General features: G+C 39.4%; 1 protein-coding gene across 3 annotated transcripts in view; it reads left to right on the forward strand.

Moving 5' to 3' along the window:
• The first annotated feature begins 357 nt into the window (after nt 1-357).
• Nucleotides 358-24,499, forward strand: part of PCMTD1 (protein-L-isoaspartate (D-aspartate) O-methyltransferase domain containing 1) — a 40,547-nt gene continuing 16,405 nt past the window's right edge. The window contains exons 1-3 of one of the 3 annotated variants that reach the window (XM_084222555.1): nt 358-574; nt 17,394-17,819; nt 21,801-21,903. In XM_084222555.1, coding sequence (XP_084078681.1) covers nt 17,513-17,819; nt 21,801-21,903 — 410 coding nt within the window. In that variant the 5' untranslated portion in view covers nt 358-574; nt 17,394-17,512. Of the gene's footprint in view, nt 575-926; nt 945-1,015; nt 1,181-17,393; nt 17,820-21,800; nt 21,904-24,499 lie in introns of those variants that run through there. The other 2 variants (XM_084222556.1, XM_084222557.1) reach the window with 2 other exon arrangements.

Below are 24,499 nucleotides of genomic sequence, written 5' to 3' on the forward strand. Positions count from 1 at the left end.
CCGCCCACCCGCGGTACCGCCGCCGCTCGGCCCTTCCGCACAACACGGTGCTGCTGTTCACCCTCGGCGGCCCACGGGAGACCAGAGGGCCGAGGAAGGGACGCGGCACTGCCCGCAGCGCTCCCCGGCCGGCGGGGAGGGGACGCGCAGGCCCCCGCGACCCCAGGGCGACTGGTGACGAGCGCCGCGAGCGCCAGCCGCCCATTGGCTGTGGCGCGGGGGGCGAACGACCAATCAGGGCCGGGCTTGGGGCGGCGCAGCGCTCGCCCTCGCCTCGCCCCGCCCGGCGGCCCCGCGCGCGGGGGGCGGGGTCACGTGACGCTCTGTTTACATCCTCTCAGCTGTCGGGCCCCGCCTCCCCCGTCCCGTCCCGTCCCGTCCCTCGCACCGGCACCGGCCGCCGAACCGACCCGCGCACCCTCGACCTGCGGCCGCCCAGCGCCGCCCTCCGCTCGCTCGGCCGTTTGCCCACGGCCTGCCGGAGCGCTCTCCTGCCTGCAATTCTCGCCCCCACCCCCCAGGCTGGTGTCGCCGGTGCCGCCCAGCGCAGGGTCCGGGGCCCGCTGCGGAACGGGTGAGTGTCCTGTACTGTGGGGGGGTGGGCAGAACTGCGCTCCGGCCGCGTTTTGCGGCGCGGAGGCCCCGTCGGACGGCCGGGACGGTGGGTTGCGGCGGGGGAGGGGAGATTGCGGTCCTCCGGCCCCTGCCCTGCGGCCCCTGCCCTTCGCTGGCTCCCTGGGCGCTCCGCTCCCTATTGTCCGCGGGCCCCGCACGCAGGCGCGGGGGAAGGGGGATGAGGGGGAGGCGGTTGTTTTCGTGCAGCCGGGACAGGGCGAGGGCTCGCCCTAGGGAGGGACAGGACCGGCTCTGTGCGTACGCCCTCGGCAACCCCTTCTTCTCTTCCTTTGCCCGATCCTTGCCACCCTGCGCGGCGTCTGCGTAACGTATAATCTCTGGCCCAAAACGGGTTGGGAGGAGGAGAGGTGGTTGGTGTAGCTGCCGTGGGCCTGGAAGCTGTGAGAGGACGGGGACAAGAGAGAAGGTTCCAGCCTCGAGATCCCGGCGGGGGGGGTGATGGTACAGGCAAGGTGAGGGCAGCGCTTGTCCCCCGCTGCGGCTCAGCGCCTTGCCTCCCCCCTGTGACGGCTGTGCGTTTGCTTTTTGCCTTTGAGGAAATGCGGTGAGAAGGGAAGCCTGCGGTTTTGGGGATTTCCTTGGGCTTGGTTTGCTTGTTCTGTTTTGTTGGTTTTTTTGGGTTTTTTTTTCCCCACTGTCGAGTCCTTACAATCTCATGGGCTTGTGGGGACGGCATCTTCCAGGCCGAGGCATCGTTGAGGGGTGCGCGAGACAACATTTGGTTTTGTATCAATAAAAACCCGTGGGCTAATGCAGGGTATTTCTCTTTCTGGGAGTGGAGGAGGTGGTGCGGCTGCAGCAGGCGGAAGATACTTTGTTTACATAAATAAAGTGTGTGAAATGCGCGATAACTTCGCTTCTCGCCCGCAATCCCGGGTGAGTCGGTTGGTGAGCATTCCTGGCGGCAGCCGCCGGAGGAAGAGGAGAAGGCTGCCTCTGCCCCCCGCTTTGCCATAAACGCACATTTTGTCTCTGTTTATATTGTGGTCTCTGTTTTGGCTGGGAGAAGACTCAGGGGAGGAGCAGGAACTGGCTCCGGGGCTGCCACCTCCTCCCGTCTGTTTTCTTTGTTGTTATCAGCTCGAGGAGGCGTCCTGGGGTCACGTCTGTAGCCGAGCTGCGGTCTGCGGTGTTAATGGGATTCCTCTTGGGCCCGAAACCTCGGGCTGCCTCTGCAGTGCATGTGCGTGTCTCGTCTGCCCTCCATGCGCCCTCCTCCCCCCTGCCTCGGCAGTTGTCCGCGGCTCGCTCTGAAGTTGCAGGAAGGGAAAAGGGGGGCAGAGGGAGAAGGAATCTTGGCATTTATTTGATACTCGGTCAGCAGCCTGGGCCTGCTTTATGCAACTCTGTTTAAAAAAAAAAAAAAAAAAAAAAAAGAAAAAAGAAAAAAAAAAAAAAAAACAACAAAAACAAAAATGGGAACAAACACCTAAGGTGGAGGGGTGAGGGGGTGTCTGTTTGAAAACAAATTCCTTATGAAAGTACTAAACTGCTCCAGTGTGGGGTAAATGCTTGTGTCCTTGCAATACTTGCCAGTGCCAACATAGTTGGTGTTGTCCTAGGGAGTATTTTTTTTTTTACTCCTGTCAAGCAATAAGTAGAACTTCAGGCTTTAGTAAGAATGTAAGGTTTCTTCTCATAAAGAGCAGCAAATGTTGAGACCCACACAAAAAATACCCAGAATAAGGCTAGTCAGCACTTTAGCAAATTAATGAAGATACCTAATTCCTCTTGACCATATGACCTCTGTGTTACAGAGAATGCTTTTCTAGATGGAAGGCACAAAAAATCCAATGCTTAGCGTTAGTAAATTACAATAATGTGTGGTGAGAATGTCTTTGTAACCTTAATCCATTCTGCTTGCAAATGAATTATAATGTGTGATACGCTTTTTTTTCCCCAACAGGACCATTACCTTACTCTGGGCAGAAGATCTCTGGAAGGGATCAGGCTTGGATAAATGGAGCTGTCTTCTGCAGAACTCCTGCCTGATTTGTTGGGAGAGTTTGAAAAGTGTTTTAGATTTGTAGGTGGAAAAATATGTGACAGATCGATTAGTATTTTAACTGACTCTGGGTGAATAAATATAATGATAGGAATGTTAGAAGTATGTGAGTGAGGTCAGAGAGCCACAATGAGGGCTTTGGAGATGGATGCTTAGCCAGATGTTCTTTACAACAGTCAGTGTCCCTCAGAAGTGCTAGAAAATACAATTGGATGTTGTTGGGAGGTCTGCGATGAGGAGAATATAATGAAATTGCAGGAAGAAAAAAAGAGTATGTAATACTGGACAGTCCTGGATGGCCAAATTTTATCACTCTGTCTGTGCAGGGTTAGGTTCCTTCCCTGCATCATCTTTGATCTTCACTCCAGAATTTTGTGAAAATCTCCCTGTGTCTCTAGTTGGCCTTCTTTCTGGCTTTGCTTCATCTAATCTGTGTCATTACTTGCTTTAGGTATGTGACTGGCCAGTTTCAATTTTGCAGTATTCTATTGATAAATTATGAAATCTGGCCATTTTTGTAATCATAATCTTGGCAGTTTGGTGGTTTTTATTGTTTAGTCTTCTGCTTGCCTGTCAGTGACTGCCCCAACCTACACTGCCTTTTGAAGAGGCTTCTGCCTAATAGGAGACTTAAAAATAGTACCTCAGTGTGAGGCATGTATTGTAGTTTTCCATGCCTGTGGTGGACTGTACCAGAGCAGTCACTTGGCTGTGTTTCTGTAAACTTGAAGCGCTTTGAGATGGAAGTGTGTATTCCGAAGCTAAAGGTAGGCTTCTTAGGCATGATACCAGTGCAGGTGTAAGTCCTAAGGCAAACTTAGAAGATATTAGCACAAAATTCCTACTGCAAGGCATTGTAGTACATTGCTCTTGTTTTTCCCCCCAGAACCAGGCAATAAAATTTCCCCGTGCAGTGTCTCAGAAAGGTTTATGTCGGGTGTTTCAAAAGTTCCCTAGAACAACTACATTAAAAGCAATTCTGAAATACTGAGCATTATGATAATGCTCATGCCAGTCTTATGTGCATGGAGAGATTTTTTTATGGATGAGAGGTGTCTTTACATGTACCTGTTCTTGTCATTTCCTGCTTTGTTCCCGTTTTCAGTAGGAATGTCACAGAGATGTGCTGTTCTACCCTGCTGAACTGAAAGTGATGTTCTGTAGCTGATGATTAATTAGCTCTCTGTGTAAGAAGAGTGCCTTCAAGTCTCCAGCACTTGGCACTCTTGAATGCAGACATCATTAATATAATCTCATTTGTTTTTCCTACTTAGAATGTAAACTCCTCAAAGCAAAAGTGGGTAGAATGTACATGCAATTATGTTTTGCAAATGAATAATCAGGTATGTGACTGGCCTGAGGCACTCCAGGAATCTTCCGGTAGGGTTGGAAGTTGATCTGCATACTTCATCTTCTCCAACAAGTGTGGATTTTTTGGATGGAGAATTTGTTTAATGTATCTGCTTTGCAGAACTCTCTTCACACTGTTCTGCTTCATCATTTATGGAGTTATAGGGACTGAAGTGTGGTAGTTATATGAAATATTATGGGTATAATTACATGAGAGCATCAGGAAATAACTACTGTGCTCTAATTCCTTTGGGCCTTATTTGTGTGCACTGGATGTTAATGAAAGCCTTCAGGCCTCCTTCATGCAAGCTCTTAAAGCAGCTTCTGCTGCTGTGTTACTTAAGAAATTTGGGCTGGACTTCTGGTCCTTGAAGAAAGGATAGCATTTATAGCAGCTCAGGATGCTGAATATAATATTTTGTAGAACTGAAAGATAGCTGGCTGGCATTCAGAAGACGGGTGTTGGTTTTCTGTCCTTTTTGTCCTGGTATGTCATGCCTACTTCCGTGTTTCAGAGAAAGTGTTGCAAAGTCGACAGTGATGTTAACCTCAAGGAGCTTGAAATACTGATGGAATATATGTGTGTGGATTCTTGCTGAATCTACTTCTGATCAGAAGCTTATTGGAAATGTTGAAAGTAGGAAGTAACAGTAAACTCTAAGCAAAAATGTCTTTAAAAATGGCAGTTAGTCCAGAGAAACTAACTTTTGGACAGGAGAAAAGGATTGGAACCTATAGGGTTGGAAGAACAACTGTAGGGTCTTTATCACTTATACATTGTGATGACAATTAATATGTGGCATATTTCTCAATTAATTTTATCAGTCCTTTAAATTGAAGCACAAAAGTATAAATTGTCCTTTATTGTGAGGAAATGACACTGGTTTAGAGGTCATCAGAGAACACTTAAAATAAGCAAAGAAAGACAAACTCCACAGCCCTAAAAGAGATTAGGTGTGATATCGTGAAACACCATGGGAACTCACAGACTACAGGTTCTGGTGTATTCTCATACAGTGAAGTTCTTGAGTGGGGAATTACTGTGGAACTTCTCTTCTTAGAGGAATTGTTTTGGGACAGAAAAATAGTTGGAGGCTTCTGCTTAGAAAATGCATTTAATGAAGGCTAGTTTTGGACCTCTGGCTTTGTTTTGTTTAGTGAAGAAAGGATGTAAATATCTTGCTTTTACAAGTGCAGAGTATTGAGCTCTATAAGTAGCATGCAATTGGAGTTTTAAGATACTATGAGTGTTGTTAAGGTGGCATAACAGGTGAGGTTTGGAATGCTTCTCAGGTATAGCATTTCACTTGATTTTCTCACAGTCAGCATAGAGTTGCAAAGCAGAGTTGGATTTGCTATGTTTCTAGGGTGTAAAAGAGTACAGTTGGAATTAATGTTGAAAAACTTGTTTGAGGAAACAATTCAGAATTTGACAACAAAACCTTAAAATCACGTTTAAAAGGTAACTGGCTTTCATCAAGTGGTTTGATAGTGACATGAGATGTTTTTAATCCTGAATGAAAGACATTTATATGTTGGTGCTGCAGGGCATCAGAGTTGTCAGCATGGAGCTGTTAGATATGAGAGGATTTACTGAAGGCCTACGTTATTTGAAGTATTAAAAACAACAACAACAAAAAAAGATGGCAGGATAAATCTGAATTTAGAGGTAGGTCAGCAGTTAGAGAAGAGAGCCCTTGTGTTGGTTGATGACATGTGCTTTACTGGAGATGGTATATGTTTAGAGACACACATGCACAGAGAATATGTGGACAACCAACCAATTCTGTGGCAGTGTAGAGACTGTAAATAGGATCTCTGTTCTGAATGTGATGACAGACTGGTTGCAAGTCAGCGTCTCCAGGTTTGCTCTTCCGGTCTCTTTTGGCCAATAATGCCTTTTATCTTGTTGCTTTTCCAGTCCCAGCTGCTAGGTTCCTTTCAAAGCAGTCTTAAGTGACGAAGAAAGAGCAGCTCCTCTTAGTTGCAGAGAAGCAAAGACAGGATGTGGGCAGAAGTTTTCTGTTTTGTTGTTAAGCACTAATTGTTGCTGTAGCACCAGCCAAGTAGCCAACAGTTAGCATGAGCACCTAAAATAGCACTAGAAGTCTGTGTTTGAGCACTCCAGTCACATTACAAGTACCAGAAGCTTGCTGTTTTTATTACAAAACTTTTCTTTGCATGATTTCTAAACAGATAAGTCTTATTAAAGCTGTCAGTAATCATAATTATTTCTTCCTTTTTTTAACAACTGGCTTGTTAAAGTTTTAAGCGATAGGTGCATATTTCTAATGGCAAATTAAGCAATCTTGAAAAGTATTTTCAGAATGAACAGTGACAACTTTGTAATACTGGATAATGTTTCTCCAGGAGGCATCTGTCACTGGGAAGATTTTTTTTTTTTCCAGCTGATGTCTACAAATGTCATTTTAGATTTAGTGGTAACAGTTAGAGTCAAATCAGAGTTGTTATAAAATACTAGTTTGAGATGTGTGAAAGGCAATATGCAGTAATATTGTAGACACAAAAGGAACGTAACTGTTAAAAGCATGTATTGGTACCGTTCTTCAATAAAACAAATATAATTTGTTATTAGTTGTCTTCACTAGTGAAAGGTAACTAGATTTCAGAGATCATCTCAGAGGTGACATGTCCTAATTATTTGTTCATATTTAAAAAAAGATAAATCTGCCTCTCCAAAAGGAGATTTCTGTATCAATGTGTGGTGTTTGTATGCGAAGTGATAGTAATTGGAATTGTTTATAGTAATAGTCAGCTAGTGAGTCACAGTCGGCAGTTGATATGCTTGTGGCATCCCCGTCCCAGATGAAAGACTTGATTCCTATAAGTAGTTGTTTTAACATTAAAAGAGGAATTAGGCCCATGTGGTTGGCAGAAAATGAGAAGTGATTACTATTTTGAGATTTTTTTTTTATTTCTATAACAAGTGTTTATAACAGATATTTGGAAATTACCATGTGGTTTTCTTGACATATAAAAGAAAAAGGCAATTAATACTATACAACCCAGTCAGGATGACTGAGCTGTTATATCATGGTCTGTATATCAAAGTTAAAAAAAGAAATTATTGTGGGAGCCACTATCCTCTTAATCATATTTTCAGAACCATTGTGTTTGCTTGATAGGTATGACTGAAATGAATGCAAGTCAGCATTGCTGAAAGACTGAACTCCAAAGCAGTTTCTAAAGGAGATGCTTAATTTTGATAAATGGTTAATATTTCTGTAGTATAAGTAACTTCAAGTAATCAAGAATGCTGTATTTCTACTGGTACATCAGTTTGCCATTACAGGATTTGATTGTCATTTGAAAATCATTGCCTGAGACTCATAAAATTCTTGTTTACTGTTGGATTTGGTGGGTGGGTTTTGCTGGCTCTTCTGCTCGGCATGTGATCCTGCTCTTTATTTGCAAAACTGTTTCCTCTACCCTTTTGAGAATGAACTGTGGTTTTCCTGCCGTTCCATGTAGTCCAGTTTGTTAAGCTTTGCTGTGTTCTTCCTTCAAGAACCTCTAAATTTGGCATTATTGCGGTCAGAAGGTCAGTGAAATTGGAAGGACACAGAAAAGTCAAGCTGCTGAGTTTCTTTAACTTCTGAGCTGAGATCTGAGCTCAGCTGAGCTGACATCTGCAGTATTATAAAATCCCATAGGCCTTAGTCTCTTGTTATTTGCTTCAGTTAATTATGCATTCATCATGACTAAGACTCATTACTGCCAAGTTTCCTGAGATTCTGTGATGTTTTCTGAAGTAATTCAGTTGTCAGAAAAAGTCAGCGTAAAATTTGCCTTCTCCATTCTGGCATGCTCTGGTTAAACTGGAGTTGTCCATGATATAGCTACATCAGGTTGTGTGAGTGTAGCAGCCTCTTGTGTTATATCTTTAAACTACACTTATGTAAGGTGAAAACCACGTGCTTTGTATGACTGCAAAAGAACGGATACAGTAAGATGGTGGGAATGATGATTGTGAGCTGTGCAAGTACACAGCTGCTATATAGGCAATGATAAAAGGTTCTCAACTTCCATTTCTTGCTGAAGAGCTTGCATGAATATCTTGGAATGGTTACTGGAGCTTTCACAAATGCTCCAAATCCTTTCCAGATGACATCTGCCATTGTTGGTACTGTAAGTAAATTATAACTTTGGAGCCACATTTACAGAAGTACTTGAAGATGTACTTCATACCTGAAGAAAAAGAAAACCAGTAATTCAGAAACATTTTCAAGTTTATAATATGTTTATATTTTGGTTTGTGCTTTTAAAGAAGGGCTATAAGGAGTTTTGTTCAAGTAGTTCTGATTTTTAGTTTAGGTGTCCATGGCCTCTGGTCCAGTGAGTTGTGAGGCTAAGCACGTATTCTTAGTAACAAACAAACACGTGTATTCAGCATCTAGGTCTATAATTTGCTACCACACCAACACAGGAGATGGCACTAAGGCAAGCACAAACAGCACCAATGGCCCCATCCTGTTACTCTTTCTGGATGGCCAAGCTTAATGTGTGCAAACATATGTGTGTATGTATTATGAATCTTTCCAGTTACTGGGTTTAGGCACTTATTCTACCCTGGAGCTCTTTGGTCTGTTTATGCCCCATTGTCTCTTAAACACATGCACATGCTCAGCTGCCAATCCCAAACACCACAGATTCTCCAGCAGCTCACCTTGGACTCCTCTTTGTTCCTCCAGCAGCCAGCTGCCTCACTCGGCCAGTGTGTCCCATCCCAGTGCCCAGGCCACTCTGCTGGTTTGCTGGCCAGTCCAGCTTGCTACTCCGTGTGATTGCACCTGGACGTGCAGAAGCTCACACCCTGCTTTGCTGGCACCACAGACTCACCAGCCTTTGTGACCTGTGGTCTGACTCCATGTCTTGTAGGTGCACATGGGCACCAAACAGAGGCTCAAGAGAGAGTTGCAAAAGGAGATTGACAGTCCAACAGGAAAGGCAGGGCATAGCTGGACGCACATACTGACCTGCATCCTGCTGACAGATGACCTGTCCTCTTGTCACTGTAGCTGTGGCTTTCCCATGCTTGTTTCTCCCCTAGTCACTGTGATTTTCCCTTTTCCCCACCTCTGAGCATCCCGTCACAGGACTTGTGCCATCCCCAGATCCCTGCACTACATGGGAGCTTTTACAGAGCTACTTTTGCAGCTCTGTAAAAGTCACACCATTGGATCTGGGAGATGCCTTGGAGAGGCACTGTGGTGGTGGGAGTGTGGAGAGAGCTGATGGTAGGCTGGGTCAGGGATATTCATGTGTATTTCCCCATGCACCTCTGCTCCTTTGTGTGCAGAACAGCTTTCTGTCACATAACCCAAAAAAGTTAACTTTGATATGTGCAGGCAGATAATCTGTTTAATCATTTGCAAGCCCTGTGGAAAATTTAAGGTGGAAAGTACTTACTGGCCACAGAGGTATAAATTAAAATGATACTGTTACAAAAGCAATACTTTAAAATGTTACATCAAGCTAGGGATAATAATAAAATATTTGGATGAACCTTTGTGAAACAGATTCTTATCACAGTATTAATGCTTTACACCTTTTACGGTGTAAACTAAAGTGTTGATTTTTTTTTTCCACTGGATGACTAGAGATTTTGGTAGAATTTTAATATAGATTTAGTTCATACTTGATTAGTATGTTTTGAAAGTTTGAATAAATCATCACTTTTGGTTAGAACCATGAAAGGGAAGTTGATCTCTGTTTTATGTAAAAAGTAAGCATTGAAAATCTTAAGTAGTAAAGATTTATGGACAAAGTCACATCATTATAGGTTGTGCTGTGTATGGATTTATGGTATGCGTGGAGACTGAGACAAATTATGATATGGATCCTTAAAGTCTAAAGCTTTTGGATATGCAGGATTTGGGGATTAAAAAGAAGAAAGTGGGGTAGATATCCATTGCTTTTTTTGTCAAGATAAATCTAACTCAGTGTGCAAGTGTTAGCAAACAAGTTACATTTTTAAAAAATGGCAATTCAAGTGTGATGCTTCTGTAAGATTGTATCAGTGAAAGAATTTTGTTTTGTGGTTTTGAGGTAGAGAAGCAGGAAACAGGAGTAGGCTTTACTCATTCTTCCCACTTGAGAATTACAGGACTGAGTAATAAAATAACTTCTCAAAAGATACAGTTATATTGCACTGTAATGCTGTAAGAATTAAGCACAGAAGAATTGGGATATATTTTTTCCTTAATTTTTTTTGTTTAGCATCTCATAAGAAGAGGATGCATAATAAATAAAAGTTGACATTCTCAGGCTGTGAAAGTAAACATCATGATTATACAGTATTTAAGTTGTTTATGCTGTGATTATTGTGTGCTATTTTGAAGCTTTTAGATACATTTCTGAAGATTAGAAACCAAAAAATTTTAGTGTCCTTGGAGGTTAGTAAAGTTGATTGATATTTCTGTTGTTAGTCTGGCCTGGTTTATTTATTTCTTTTTTTTTTTTTTTTGTAGAGACTGAAGTAAATGCATAGCTCCAAGATGAGGTTTCAAGTGTCAGGAATGCAACTATCTTCTATTTTTACACTTGACCTCATTTCTGTTTTCTTTTGCTAAAGGCAACAGGCGTATGTTGTTCTGTTGCTGCTAGAAGTGAGTTATTTAAATAACTTGAAATGTTTATGTGCAGTAAGTTTTTGAACTTTAGTACTGGCTGAAATAGTGAAAATTTTGTCATGGGCCACTTTGCACTTTGCCTAGTCAAAGTTATATGATGTGTAACTTGATCTGCCTAAGAACTATAACTTTTATGGTAAAAGGTTAGGAAAATATGTTTCAGTTCTTGTACAAAATCTGCTTTGTATTTCATTATAAAAGAGGATTCTCCCTCCCTATCCCCCAGTTGTTACTGGGGACTCTCTGATGAATACGCCAGGGAGCATAATTTTTTATGTTCTGGTCAACCAAACTAAATTATTAACCATCTTTTATGAAAAGAAACAAGTTCTGTTTTAAAAATGTTGGCTCTCTCACTATCATTCTTTATATATATATAAATCAAGGTGTCTTAGATAGAAAGCAATCACAATATTAAAATTTGCAGAAACGTTGTGTCACTTTTATGCCTTTGCCTTTCCAGGCCAAACAGAATTAGATGTGCCAGAACCAGGTTTTTTTACATATCACTCTACAGTTCTTCTTAACATTTGCCTGTTACGGCTTATATGAACCCGCTTGAAATGAATACTCACTGTTCAATATCCTTCTACAAAGTTGTGTATTGTGGCAATGAGTTTTGCAGCCGGGTCACTGTAGCTCACTAATTTGTGAAATATGTGCACAGACAGCAGTTTCTGATATGCAAAACAGGTGCATGAGACAGGCTCAGTGGATATCAGACATCTGTATGTATTAAACATCATCAGTTCATCTCTCTAGTGAAGTTGTGATGTTTTAGGCAGTGAACAAACTGCTATTACCTGGTACCTCCTGTTTCTGTGGGTCTGTTAGGCCCTCCAGAGGAGCTTTCCATCTTTCCCCTTTCTCCCAGCCAGTCTGTGATAAAGCGCTTTGGCTCGTTTATACTGGACAAACTAAAAATAGTTGTGGCCTGGGAATAGACAGAGCTGTAGGCACACCTCTTAGGAACTGAGACCTTTACAAAATGTGCTAGAAGAGGACTGCCAGGTTTTGTCACAGACACTGGTATCAGAGGAAGGAGAGGGGATCTTTCTGCATATTAGACATTGGGTTAAACTGATATCTTTTACTTAGATCTTCAGGGGAACTTAAAAACGTCATTAAGTCATCTTAGGCTCCCCAGAGACAAGACCATTTTGGTGCATTGTCTTACAACTAAGCAACAGGAGTTGTTTTGGACTGTTGTGGGTAGAGAAGCAATATTAATTATTTTGAAGTCTGCTGTTGATGGTGCACTGTACAGTACTCATGGCAGAGCTAGTATTCATTCAGTCATAAAGGTATATGTACAACCTGTTGTTTATATTTGAAGTAGAATTAGAAGTCTATATTTGAAGAAGAAACTTCTCCTGAAGCCTGAGAGGCTTAGCTTTTCAAGGAGTTTTTGGTTGCCGAGATTTTAAACAATAAGGAGAGCTAACTCAGGATGTGGGGTTAAGCTGAACATTACAATTTTAGTCCAGGAAGTATGTAGGATCATTTGGTTTGCTTTGTAATAAAAGGTACTGAATTTTCAAGCCTTTATTGGCATACTTGAGAACATGTCTGGCATGTATAGAAAAATGTTCCTTTCAGCATTCATACCATTGGTATGGTGTGAAGAGGCTAGATAGAATTTCAGATGAGAAGAACAAATTAGGTAAGAGACAGTATACACCAGGAAAGGAATGTCTCCTAGTTCAAAGAACAGCAAAAAACAAACAAACACAAAGGCAACTAACAAAATTCTGTTATTATTATTTTTTTACTCAAGTTCCTGTGAACTGTCTTAATATTAAATAAAATAAAAGTTCAGTAGCTACTCAGCAAGTTACTCCAAAATTATGTCCTTGTGTAGCTGCCAAGGTTAAATTCATTTGATCATGTGCTTATATGCTTGTCACTGCTCATACATTTGTGGAGTTCCATAAATTTCAGTACCTCTTTTGAGAGAAATGCAGTACCATGTCTGCTGTTCAGTGTGTTCAGGTGACTCTAGGTGGAGTAAGAGTGAAAGCAGGCACATACCTGGAATCTTGTATAAACAGCTGTTGAAAGCTCAAACAGGAAGATCAGGGCTTAAGCTTACATCAGACTTGACAAACATTTTCTGCCCAAGTAGGTCAATGCAATTCAGGTTAAGTCAGTAGTTGTAGCTGTTTACATTCATTTGACTTAACACTAATGCTGTGTTCTATTTTTCGTTCCATTGCCATATTGCAAAGAACCTTGAGGTATGCTCTGTGGAGTGCACTGCACTGTAGAGCTGACTCTACTTGGTTTTGTAGTTGTTTCTGTTTAACTTGAAGAGCTTCCTGAAGTGACCCACTGAACAGCAGTTTAGAAGTGAATGTTTTTAAGATTAATCTAGTGTATAGACTTCAAAAATGTGCAGTGTTCTCTATAGTGTTTTCCTTAATGCACCAAGTAGCATCATATGTCCTAAAAACAGTGGTTTTCTTTCATAGCTGCTTGGAGTGACAAAACAAATAGCTGTGGAAGAGGAGGATAGTTTGATTTACAAAGCACTTAAGCCTTTTGCTGCCTTTAGTTATCAGTTTAGTAGCAAGTGTGGGTGTAAAAATTCTTAAAAAATGTTTATGAAGACTTCATTGTAAAATACCTCTGTGTCCCACATTTTATTCTTAATTTCATAGTCACCTACTACAGTTACTGCCAGCACATACTTCATATTTTGGTTTTCTCCAGTCTTTGCTGGGCGAAAGTAATATTAGAATTATTCTTTTCCTTTCAGATCATAATCAATCATACTGTTTGTTTGAAAGCTCCTGCTGAAATCCTAAGCTCAGCTCTGCAGTTTGATGTTGAATTTCCCTGTGTGAGTCACTATTATACTTGGGAGAAAAAAGGAAGCTAAACTTAAGGTGGAGTCCTGTGGTTGTAGGAGTCATTGGATGGAATGAGGACAGGCAAAACGTGATCTTGAGTTCATAACTGCTGCAAGGGTGTAATGTCTTGAGTCTGGACAGAAAGGAGTAGGTCTGATACTTGATTAGTAGCCTGGGGAACTTTAAATCTCTGCTTAGATTAGAGCAGTGTTGCTGATTTTTTCTGTGAGTAAACTGAAACTGTTAACTTGATTGAAGTATTTCAGGCCCGTGTGTGCATTCATGGTTAATTCCCTTCTATTGCCAGTCACAGAATATTCCTTTTTGGAAAACTGAATGGCTGAATCCTAATATTAATGTGCATTTCAGTGACTTACTGGTGTCTTCTCCCTCTTGCAGGAAAAAGGGAGTATTCACCAAGCAAGGTTGTATTCTATGTATGAGTAATGTAAGATAAGTAATGTATCACATTGCTGATTCAGTGTCAGCTTTCTCCAAGCTGATGTGTCAGTGAAAATTGTGTTACTTGTGAGGAGGACACTTCAAATATGGCTGATTCAATTTATTATTCTGTTTTCTTTGAAACAAAGTAAGGATCAAGTAAGTCAGCTCAAGTAGCATGTATATCTGAGTAGTTGTCTATATGGAGTCAGCTTGTGTCGGTATTACAAGATAGTTAATTTTAAGATACTTGGCATCATATGGATTTAGCAATGTCAATGAGGTTTTGTCTGACAAATTAACTGGATACCTTGCTAGCATGGTATTTAAACTGTCTTTAAGAGAGTGTGCAAGTCCTTAGTGGCCCAGGAAATTAACTTGAAGTGCAAATGCATTTGTAGAAATTCTGAAGTGTGCAAAACTTGTGTCCCTTCAAAAGCTGGCAAAAAAAACTTCGCTAACCTTATACCTCATTACTAACTTTTCAGCTAAGAGTTTTGCATATCATATAAAACAGTGAAGAATTAAAATGCACTCAAATTGTCATCCCTTCTTAGCCACATAGCCAAAAAATTCATGTTCAATTAATGTGACAATATTAAAAAAAAAAAGAAAAACCACCCAGAAATTATTTCATGTATTTCACTGAAATTGGTTACAAGTTAGGTCAGAAACAAGTCAGAGGTGGTGGTGTTACACAGTTGTGTGGATTGTTAGAGAAATTGGAAAGTGTGCTTCCATTTAATTTTTATTGTGAATATAAGAAACTTCAAGATAGGGTTCTAACTTCTGAAAATAAATTCATGAGTAGTATGGAATGGAAAATGAAGATTGTTTTAATTTTTTAATTGCAATTGGTTTTACTAAGTTAATTAACTTTTTATCAAGACTATATTGGAATTTTAACTGCTACACTGTAATTTGTTGACTTGTGTATTCCAGAGATTCCCAAGGCTTAAAGCAATAGCTGCATTTTGTTAACTTGACAAACCTTCATATTTCTTGTGAAGTTGCTATACCTCTTGGTGTAAGAGGCATCACAATATGCTGCTTGTGCTCTTTGTGAACTGCATATGTTTCAGTTTTAATATCAGGGAGCTTCAGAGGATGTTTTTGGTGAGCATTCAGCTGTGTAGAAAGTTATATCATAGTATGCTCTACTTTCCATTGAGCAGCATTTTTGCCTACCTGTAGAGTGCGGAGTAGAGCACTGTAGATGAGTAATGAATGCAAACCAAACCAAGATACCTAAAAAGCTACGTATCTAGCCTAAACACAGTCACTGTCATCTGCTTAACGTCACCTTCTTCAGATGGGGGCAGTGTGTCCAGAATGATATGTAGCCTTCGGTTTCCCTGCCAAATAGCCATGCTGTTTTTCTGTGTCTCATTCTTGAGAGGACACTCTATTTCTCTTCTCCCCTACTTCCCTCAATGTCACGCTGTCGACCACAATTTTTCTGTTCTTGGCTTCAAGATTTTGTGCGATGATCATTACTGAAGCTGAGGCACTTGGTGGGTGTCATTAGTAGAAAGTCTTATGATGCTGCAATAACTTGAGCCATCATTTAATGCCAAGAATACTAAATTACCAAATATCTAAAAAAAGTCTGTGTCATGAGTATTGAAAATTAGAAAACTGTTATTTACAGAATCTAAATGGTATGTGAAAGTGAAGACACTTGTTGATGGAAATGCTAAAGCTTTAGGTTTTCCCGTCCGCGGGCTCTGCAGGTTTGCTGGTGCAGTGCTGATGGCTAGCCGAGTTCTCCATCTGCTGGTGCGAGGTGGTGGATGCACTCTGCAGGAAGAGCTGAAAGTGGCATTCCCATTTCTCAAATGTAGCAGCTGAATTTAGTCTTTATGAAACTCAGTTCTTAGTGGTTTTAGTTAAATTTATTTCCAAACATATCTCAAAATAATAATAAACTTTTTATATGAAAGATGGCAAAAACGATTGCTTTAGTTTCTCTAGAGTATTTAGCTGAAGTATCATAATTTGGTTCATTGAAACTTCAGGTGTAGTGCAAGTGCAGACAAACAAATAGGGGTGGAATATTTTTGTAAGCTACAAATTAAAAAAATCTCTCAGGTTTCACATTTCCTAAGTTGTCTTGTAGTTTTTTTACAAGCAGAAAGAAATATTCCTGTGCAGTTGAACATACACAGGTCTGCTTATTCTGCTATGGAGCACTAGGATATTCCAACATCTGTTTTTTCTACTTTAATCAGAGGGTTTTTTTGCTGCATAGTTGCAAATGGTGACTTTTTACCTCATTCCATTTCAGAATGTCAGTGGGAATTAGTTTTGCTTTGGAGGGAAGCACACAGCTGAATGGTGAACAGTCATCATTTCACCTCTGATTGACCAGAGATTTAATAGCCCTCAATATTCCACCCCCACCCCAGTAAACTCCCCCCAGTTTATATACTGGTCATGACACCCTATGGTATGCAATATCCCTTTGGTCAGTTCGGGTCAGCTGTCCTGGCTGTGCTCCCTCCTGGCTTTTTGTGTGGCTGTGCACTGCAGAGTGTAGGAAACGGAAAAGTGCTTCCTTGGCTTAGGGTAAACACTGCTGAACAGCAGTTAAAACTTCAGTGTGTTATCAATGTTATTCTGATACTCACTGTATACTCTATTCACCTAAAAGTGATGCATCAAACTTCCTATTCTCCTGTCTCGTAGTCTTCTGTTGCTGTTTTACTGGTAATTGATGCAACATTAAAAATGTTAATATCTGGATTTTGAGTTTAGTAATTCATAAAGAAATAACTGCAGTTAAAATACAGATCTGAAGGAATTATTTTGAAGTGAATATGACTTATTGGAGTGAATATGACTTATTCTAGGTACTTAAAGGAGTTTTTATTCCTCTAGTGAATATGGCAGGCATTAGGAGGGGCTCAGATACTTGGAGGGCTTTCCTGTTTTGATTCCAGAAGAGAGCAATGTGCCATTGTATCTGCACCAGTATTCTGTTTCAGCTCCAAAGTGAACATCTGAAAAGCATCTCCTGGACATCATCCCTTACTGGGCTTTGTTTCCCCCATGGGGTGATCTTAGCACATGGAAACCAAGTTCCTTTCAAAATTAGCTAAGTTGGTACATGCTCCAGCTGCTGTTGGATGCTTAGCTCTCAGGATGGACTAGAGCTCACATACAGGCAGTTGCTGTCCCCTAGGTGCCCCTGCAAATGTATAACATGGGTGAAGAGTTCTTAGCACTGTGGAGTTTGCAGTGTCTAGCAAGCAACGCAGCATAAGGGTTTGCATAATGTAGACAGCCCATGCTGACGAATTAAGCCCATGTTTCTCAGCTCTGAGTTAAAAATCTGAGGGGCAGAATTTTGATTGAGTACTAGCTGTCATGTCTCTTAGTTCTGCTTCATAAAGTTATCCAGTACTAACAATATTTCATTACTTGCTAATAGTAGTTAATTTCTTTGTTTTGCAGGATTCTTTTGTGATGTCCTTCTGAAAAACAGCTGAGACTCTATTACAAACATATACTTTTGGGAAAACTCTGCTCCTAATGTATTTTGCAAACTAATTGAGTTGCCACAGAAGTTCAGCATGGGAGGAGCTGTGAGTGCTGGAGAAGACAACGATGACTTAATTGATAACTTAAAAGAAGCTCAGTACATTCGTACCGAGAGCGTGGAGCAAGCCTTCAGAGCGATTGATCGTGGTGATTATTACCTGGAAGGGTACAGGGACAATGCTTACAAAGACTTGGCCTGGAAGCATGGAAATATACACTTGTCGGCACCTTGCATTTATTCTGAAGTCATGGAAGCACTGAAACTTCAGCCTGGATTGTCTTTTCTAAATCTGGGTAGTGGAACCGGATACTTGAGTACAATGGTGGGATTAATATTAGGTAATTATTAATATTAGGTAACCTGAACGTTTTTATTTAAATACAGTGGGTTTGAATATTGTAGAAGATTATGCAAGCCCTGTAAAACCTTACTTTTATTTATTTAACAATGACATTACCATACATAGGCTGGCTCTTTGAGATGTCTTGTTAAAATATTGTTTGTTATCTACAAGCAGTTCACTGGTTCTCTAATTTGGTGACATTTCTTGGGTGTTTTGGAAGAGGTAATTCCTCCTGCATTTTGTAGTCTAAAATCCTCATTTGAAAGGAAACTACCCTTATTTTTGTTTAAAAGGGAAAGATAGAGTGGAACAATTTTTGAAGACTAAAATTTTCTTCTGCACTTGCACTCACTTTGTGCCTTTACTGTAGATTACTGTTCTGTTCTTCAGTTTATGGAAAGGAAAATCTAAATTGTAAAGGCTAATTTATTTCTCTTGAAGAAACTTAACTGAAAAATAAATCTGTGTCAGTATGCAAACAGTTATTTTAAAATATATTTAATCAGTTTTTAGTGAGAAAATTTTGGGATGTAGACTGATGAGACTTTTTAATCAGCTATGTAGGTTTTCAAAAGAATTTTAACACACTAGCACTGTTTTTTTCTTGTTTTCAAATACTTTTCCTATATGAAAAAAGATGGAACTAAATATTGTTGCCTAAATTAAATTTCAAAACTTGGAGAGAAAAATGCATTAAATCTCATGCGCAACATTTAGATTACAGAGCACATGCACCTACAACTAATTTTTTTACAAATTATTTTATTACATAAAACAGCAGTAGTTATTTTGATGTGTGTATTTTTCGTAGATACAATTTGCTTGACCATACTGCATGCAGTTTTTCCTTGGCTGCAGAAATCTTGCTGACAGCTAATATACAGATTTTACTTACATTAATTTATATATAAAACTAAGGTGTTAAGAGTTGGCTTGTTCGTTTTCAATTAATTTAGTTTCTGTCATCAGTTCTTATCTATTGGCAGAAAGAAATTATGGCTAATAGTACATAACAAACATCATTTGTTGGTATCTGCAGTATCTTTTGTCTAATTAATACTAATAAAGAAAAGAGTTGTTAATACTAATAAATAAAAAACTGTTTTGTGGAAACAGGAATTATGGTCATTCACATGTAAAAATAAGGTAAAGCTATCTACTCCCTTAGAGTTTTACTTTTTTCTGTTTGGGAGTGTTTCTAATTGAGATTAGATATTTTTAATTTGATCTTAATATTTTAAGTGCAGTATTTAAACAATTATTAAATATTGCAGAATTTTTTTCTCAAAAATGTTACTTCAGGGTAGTGACTAATGGTACTTGTTTATTTCTGTCTTGTGGACAGCTTTGTTACTTCATTGTTCTTTCTTAACTAATACACTTTAAAAAAAAAGACATTTATGTTATTGCACTTGATTCTCTATCTGCATTTGTATCTCTGTACTTAAACTAATTTTGAGTGGCTTTTGAACACTCCTGGGTTAAGCAGAAATCCTGTCTTTCAGAATATGCAGAGTTGAGGGAATTAAACAGGAAAATACTTGTCTTCTGCAGTGGGTGAGGTTGGCTGACAGACCCTGAGGAGCACAGTTACCCTGCAGATGTTCCCAAAAGGTAGCTTAGGTGTTGATGGTCCCTAGCAGGGCTTGAGCGACTTGGAGCATCAACTGCTCAGCTACTTAGAGAAGTAGACTTTCCATGTTTTGGAGCGCTGTATCCTGTCACCAAAGTCTTAGTGTTGTAATGTGTTTTGAGCTCTAGGCTGAGGCGTAGAAGATATAAATGCCATTTATGTGTCTTTATTTTCTTACTATACTCCTTCTGATAAAACTAGTTATGTATAATTGTTCTTAAGTACTTGTTTTAAACCAGGTAACAGTTGCTTTAACAAAGAAAAATAAACAGATGTTATTTTCTAACAAATAAGCCATATTCATTTTTATAAGCTCACAATTTTTTCAAACCAATTTCATCATACACTGCAGTGAGGAGCAGAACCATGTGGGTTTTGACAGCAGTTGGGTATCTTTCCATTTGACATTGTAGTGAGTAATGTTTCTGCCACATTGGCAGTGTCAAAATGATTTGGTTAAACTATCAAATAGTCTGAAACTGGTGATCACTTCTAAGTATAGCAACATACTAAAAAGACTGTGCACCAGTCCACAGAGATTAAATTAGCTGTTGCTGAAACTGTTAAAATATAAACGAAGTTCAGACTAGGTGGTGGAATTGCTAGCTCATTATGCTGAAAGAGGCCCGTTGATTTCAGAGAGTAGTGGAGACTTTGGTTTCACATTTTTAGAATAGCTGACTCTGCTTACGTGTCCAGCTGTGACTCTCCCAGTGAGAGAAGAGAGAGCACATTTCTCATCTTTCCATTTAGATTATGGTTCTTGTAGTGTATGATGATGTGGTAGTGTTCTGCATTCATAGTTTTAATTTCAGGTTGTTAGAGCAACTGACACTTGCAGGACGTTTTAGTTGCTTTCAAAGTTAGGTACTTGAAGGAATGTACATGTAATCTTTTGGACAGATGATGTTTATGCATTTTTAATTTACTTTAAATTATGAGGTTAAAGGAATTGTTATTAATTTTTAGGTAAAGAAAACTTACCTTGAATGCTGCTGTATGCTGTAGAGCTGTTAGAAACATCATAGCCTATTATGGTACAAGAGAATATTAAACAGCTAGAAAGGGGTTGCCTATGCCAATGCTTTTCTTGAAGTGTCCAGTAATAACATGAATTTACAGTAAAAATGAATGTCAACAGAAGGTAAATGTTTTCACAAGTTCTAAGAACATCCCTTGGATGATAGCTAACTCTTGCCTGCAATCAATGGGGTCTTAAAAGCACTGCCAGTGGTAACCTAGTGGATTGCTTTTATTTCACCCAGCAGAAAATATTCTAAACTACATTGTGTTGCAATTATTGATCAGGTTAATGGTATATAGCTATATGCTATATTTTTATTGCAGTAAAACAAAACCTCTCTTACTAACCCTAGGTCTCTTTTGCTAATCTGTGTCCTAGAAAAGACAAATTGAATTCTGTTTCACTGGAGTAACATCATGGAGCTAAATATTTAGGAAAGATTTAGAATGCTGAGGATATAAATATAAGTTTTGTCTAATCTTATTGATGTTTACTTTCCCTCTTTCCCTTCCCTCTCCCTCTTCCAATTCTATGCTCCAATGACTAAAGACCCTGGGCTATGAGTGCATGTTAAATTTAGAATCCTTACAGCAAATGTGACTGTCTGATTCAGATTCCTTCCTGATGTGGATAATCCTCATAATACTTTCTCATAATTTCTTCTTGTTCCTGAAATAATAGCATTAACTTTTGGCACACAGTTTGACTTGGAATTATACTTGGATTTGATCACTTGGATACTTGGAAGGCAATGCAGGTTTGATGGGATTGTGATGAGTGAACATAATGTGTGGGCAATTTCACTGTTCTTGGTGGAAATTATTATATTACGTTAAGAACAAATTTCTGATTTTGCAGTCTGCAAAATAGAAGAACATATGTGGCTAAGGGATACAATTCCCAATCTCTAAATTGTCAGATGAAAAGTTTGCCATAAGAAAGCTTTAAAATCCAAATATCAAAATACAGACTGAAGTATAATTTTTATTTGTTGTGTTCCAAGTAAGTAATATTTTGAAAAAGAATTTGCTCAGACTGACTTCAGTGTAGTCAACTTATTTTCTGCATGCTTACAAAGAAAATTTGTTCTGTAATTGTTTTGTTGTAGTTCAGTCCCTGTTCTTTTATCAAACCTTTTACCTTCCTCTTTAAGCACCAGTAAGTAATGCAGATGCAAAAAATAACTTTGTCTAGCATTCTTTGGAGACTTCTGTTTTATGTGGTTTTGATGTTTTTACACTATAGTGCTGTCCCATGCAGTTTTGTTACACTTAGAAAGGAAACATCACAAAAACACACCATGATATTTTTATTTACAGGACCTTTTGGGATTAATCATGGAATAGAGCTTCATTCAGATGTGGTAGAATACGCCAAGGAAAAGTTGGAGAGCTTCATAAAATACAGTGATAGCTTTGATAAGTAAGTATCTAATTTGACTAGCTTGCTTTGCAGTAATATTTTTGGTTTTAAACTCAGCGTGTCATTGCTTACGAGCTTAGGGAGGGGAGAAGAATGGCATCACACAATCAAAACCTAAAACTTCCAGTTTGTGGCTCTACTTCATGAGGTAAGTAGAGGCTTAAGAAAGCACTCTTTGGAAGTATGGGAGTATTTCTGCTGTGCAGTGCTTAGCAAAGTGGATTTCCCTGCATTTTGGCGATGTGTATACATACACCGGTACATGTGTGTATGTGCATGTACCTGCATATATGCATTTAGGAAAATGACATGGTATGTTGGTGTCTTTGCATGTATAGAGCAATTTTTATCCATTAAATCAGTTTTTATGCAGTTCTACATCATCTCTCTGTACAGTAATAACTTTCTTTCTAATGTACCCCTGTTGATCAGGACATGAGTAATTTTTTCTGATTGCCTTCATGTTTACTTCCTGAAGAGATGGATTTCAGAGTATTCATCTATGCTCATAGCACTACTCATTTTAACTTCTGGGTGTAACTCTGGATTCCAGGGCTTTGAACCTTATTGCTTCTACTTACTCAGCAATTTTTTATTATTATAAGTTGGCCTGTAAGAGTATTGGAAGTCTCTGCCTCTGTTGAAGGGAAAGCAAGGTTCCGGCTTGGGCTGTTCTTTGTAAAGATTTCTTTCCTTGCAGGCAATAAATTCTCCAGCAGTGATTATAAGGTAACTTCTGGAAATGCAGAAAATCTTTTGAATTGTAGGAGCAACCTAAAAATTGCACATTGTACACCTCTTTCTTCCCCTGTAGACAGCAAAGAAAATTTTTGCTGTCCTTTTACCTGTGTAATGTGCTTTATGACTACCACGTTCTTGTTTATGTTGACTGGAGCTCAATCCACTTTTTCCCATACCCCAAACTTCAGGAGCTCATGTCTGACCACAAGCCTTTCTTTTTATTCTCCTAAGTAAGAGAAGAGTATCATCCTAGTGTTACCTGTATCTGAAGTAAATTTTGTAATTCTCATACTGGCTACATTATTTTAGTACTGTGTTAGCCCAGTAAAATAAATAAAATCATACAGGAGAACATGCATATCTTTCATTACTATTGTCTTAGTTTTAATACAAGCATTTATGTTGGCTGAGGTTAATCTATAACACAAGCTAGAACAAATAAAAATTGATCCAGTGAGCAGCTTTATTATGCAGTGTATGTGTCTTAAAAAAAATGTGTATGAAATATGGTAATTTGTGATCACTACTAATACTGCATTAATGGCTCTGTTAAGTTCGGTGTACCTGCTAGCTAATGAATCCTGGCACATACCTGTACTTGTGCATTACTGTATGTGTCTGTACAAGACATACAAAAGCTGGTTTTGATTGGAATGTCTTACCAATCAGATGATAGGTTTATGTACAGAAATGAAAGGAAATTGGGGTAGCAATGAAGTTTTATCACTATTGAAATGAAATTTGATTAGGGTAGTTTAGTAAATGAATAGCAGAACACTGGGGGGGTTGGTTGCACTTCAGAACGTGCAAGAATTTGAGACAAAACAAATTTGTTAAACGTGATGTACGGAAATGTCAGTGTTTTATGTGTTTCAAAGAAATACAACTCTCCTCACCAACGCAAGAAAAATTATACCTCTGTCAGAGTGCTTTTTGATAGTAATCTGCCTGTAATAGCTGCAGTTCAGCTGATACAGTAATGCTTGTCTGGTTGCATTTTGTGTTTTGGGTGAAATTCCCATGTTGTCTGCATAGCTGATTCTGGCTGATTGCTTTCTTTGTAAATATTCTGTATTTTAATGTAGTTAATGAAGATGATGTATGGACTTTTTTTTTCTGTGGTAGGGTTCTTTTGTGTTTGTTTTTACTGTAAGTATTAATACCCTATGTTGTATTTTAAGCTGACTCTCAAAGTAATGTTCTCTGACTGAGTAAGTCTGGTTTTGCTTCTTGTTTCAGTAACTTTTTCCTGCATCTTCATTTATAAGATTTTTACCCAAAGTTATGGGACTGCATCATCTGAATTTAACTACTACATTGGTCAGCTTAGTATTTGGCTGAAAGACCACCCAGGGAAGAGGTGTGTGGAATCTGTCTGCTGCTGAACACTGGTGTATTCCAAGCAGGAGTCCTCACTGTTTGAAAATAGATTACATGGCAGACTGGTATGAATGAAGTTAGTTGTCTCAGTGAATGTGTGTGTGAAAAATAACTGTGACTTGACCAGCAGCCTCCAACAAGGTACCCAAGGGACATAAAGAGCACAGAGACTATGATGTGTTTGTTCCTGGCTATTAGAGAGTTATGCAAGTGGGAAGTTCAGTAAAGCTTTGTTTTGCCACTTCCCTGCATTCTTTCTTCAGTGTATTAAGTTCTGAAGTCTTATTTGAATGTTCTAAGCATTCTACTTTTGAAACACAATCCACAACTTTAAACTTATGGGTAGGTACTTGGAGAGCTTCAGCTTGGATCATAAATAAACACTTTGTAACTTTGTTCCTTTGCTTGGAGTAATAGGCAGTTGGTTTTGCATCTGACTTCCGTGTGGACCTGGGTCATGATGATTTAGGTGGGT

This window comes from Fringilla coelebs, assembly GCF_963513975.1.
Source record: "Fringilla coelebs genome assembly, chromosome: 1".
Taxonomy (NCBI): Eukaryota; Metazoa; Chordata; class Aves; order Passeriformes; family Fringillidae; genus Fringilla; species Fringilla coelebs.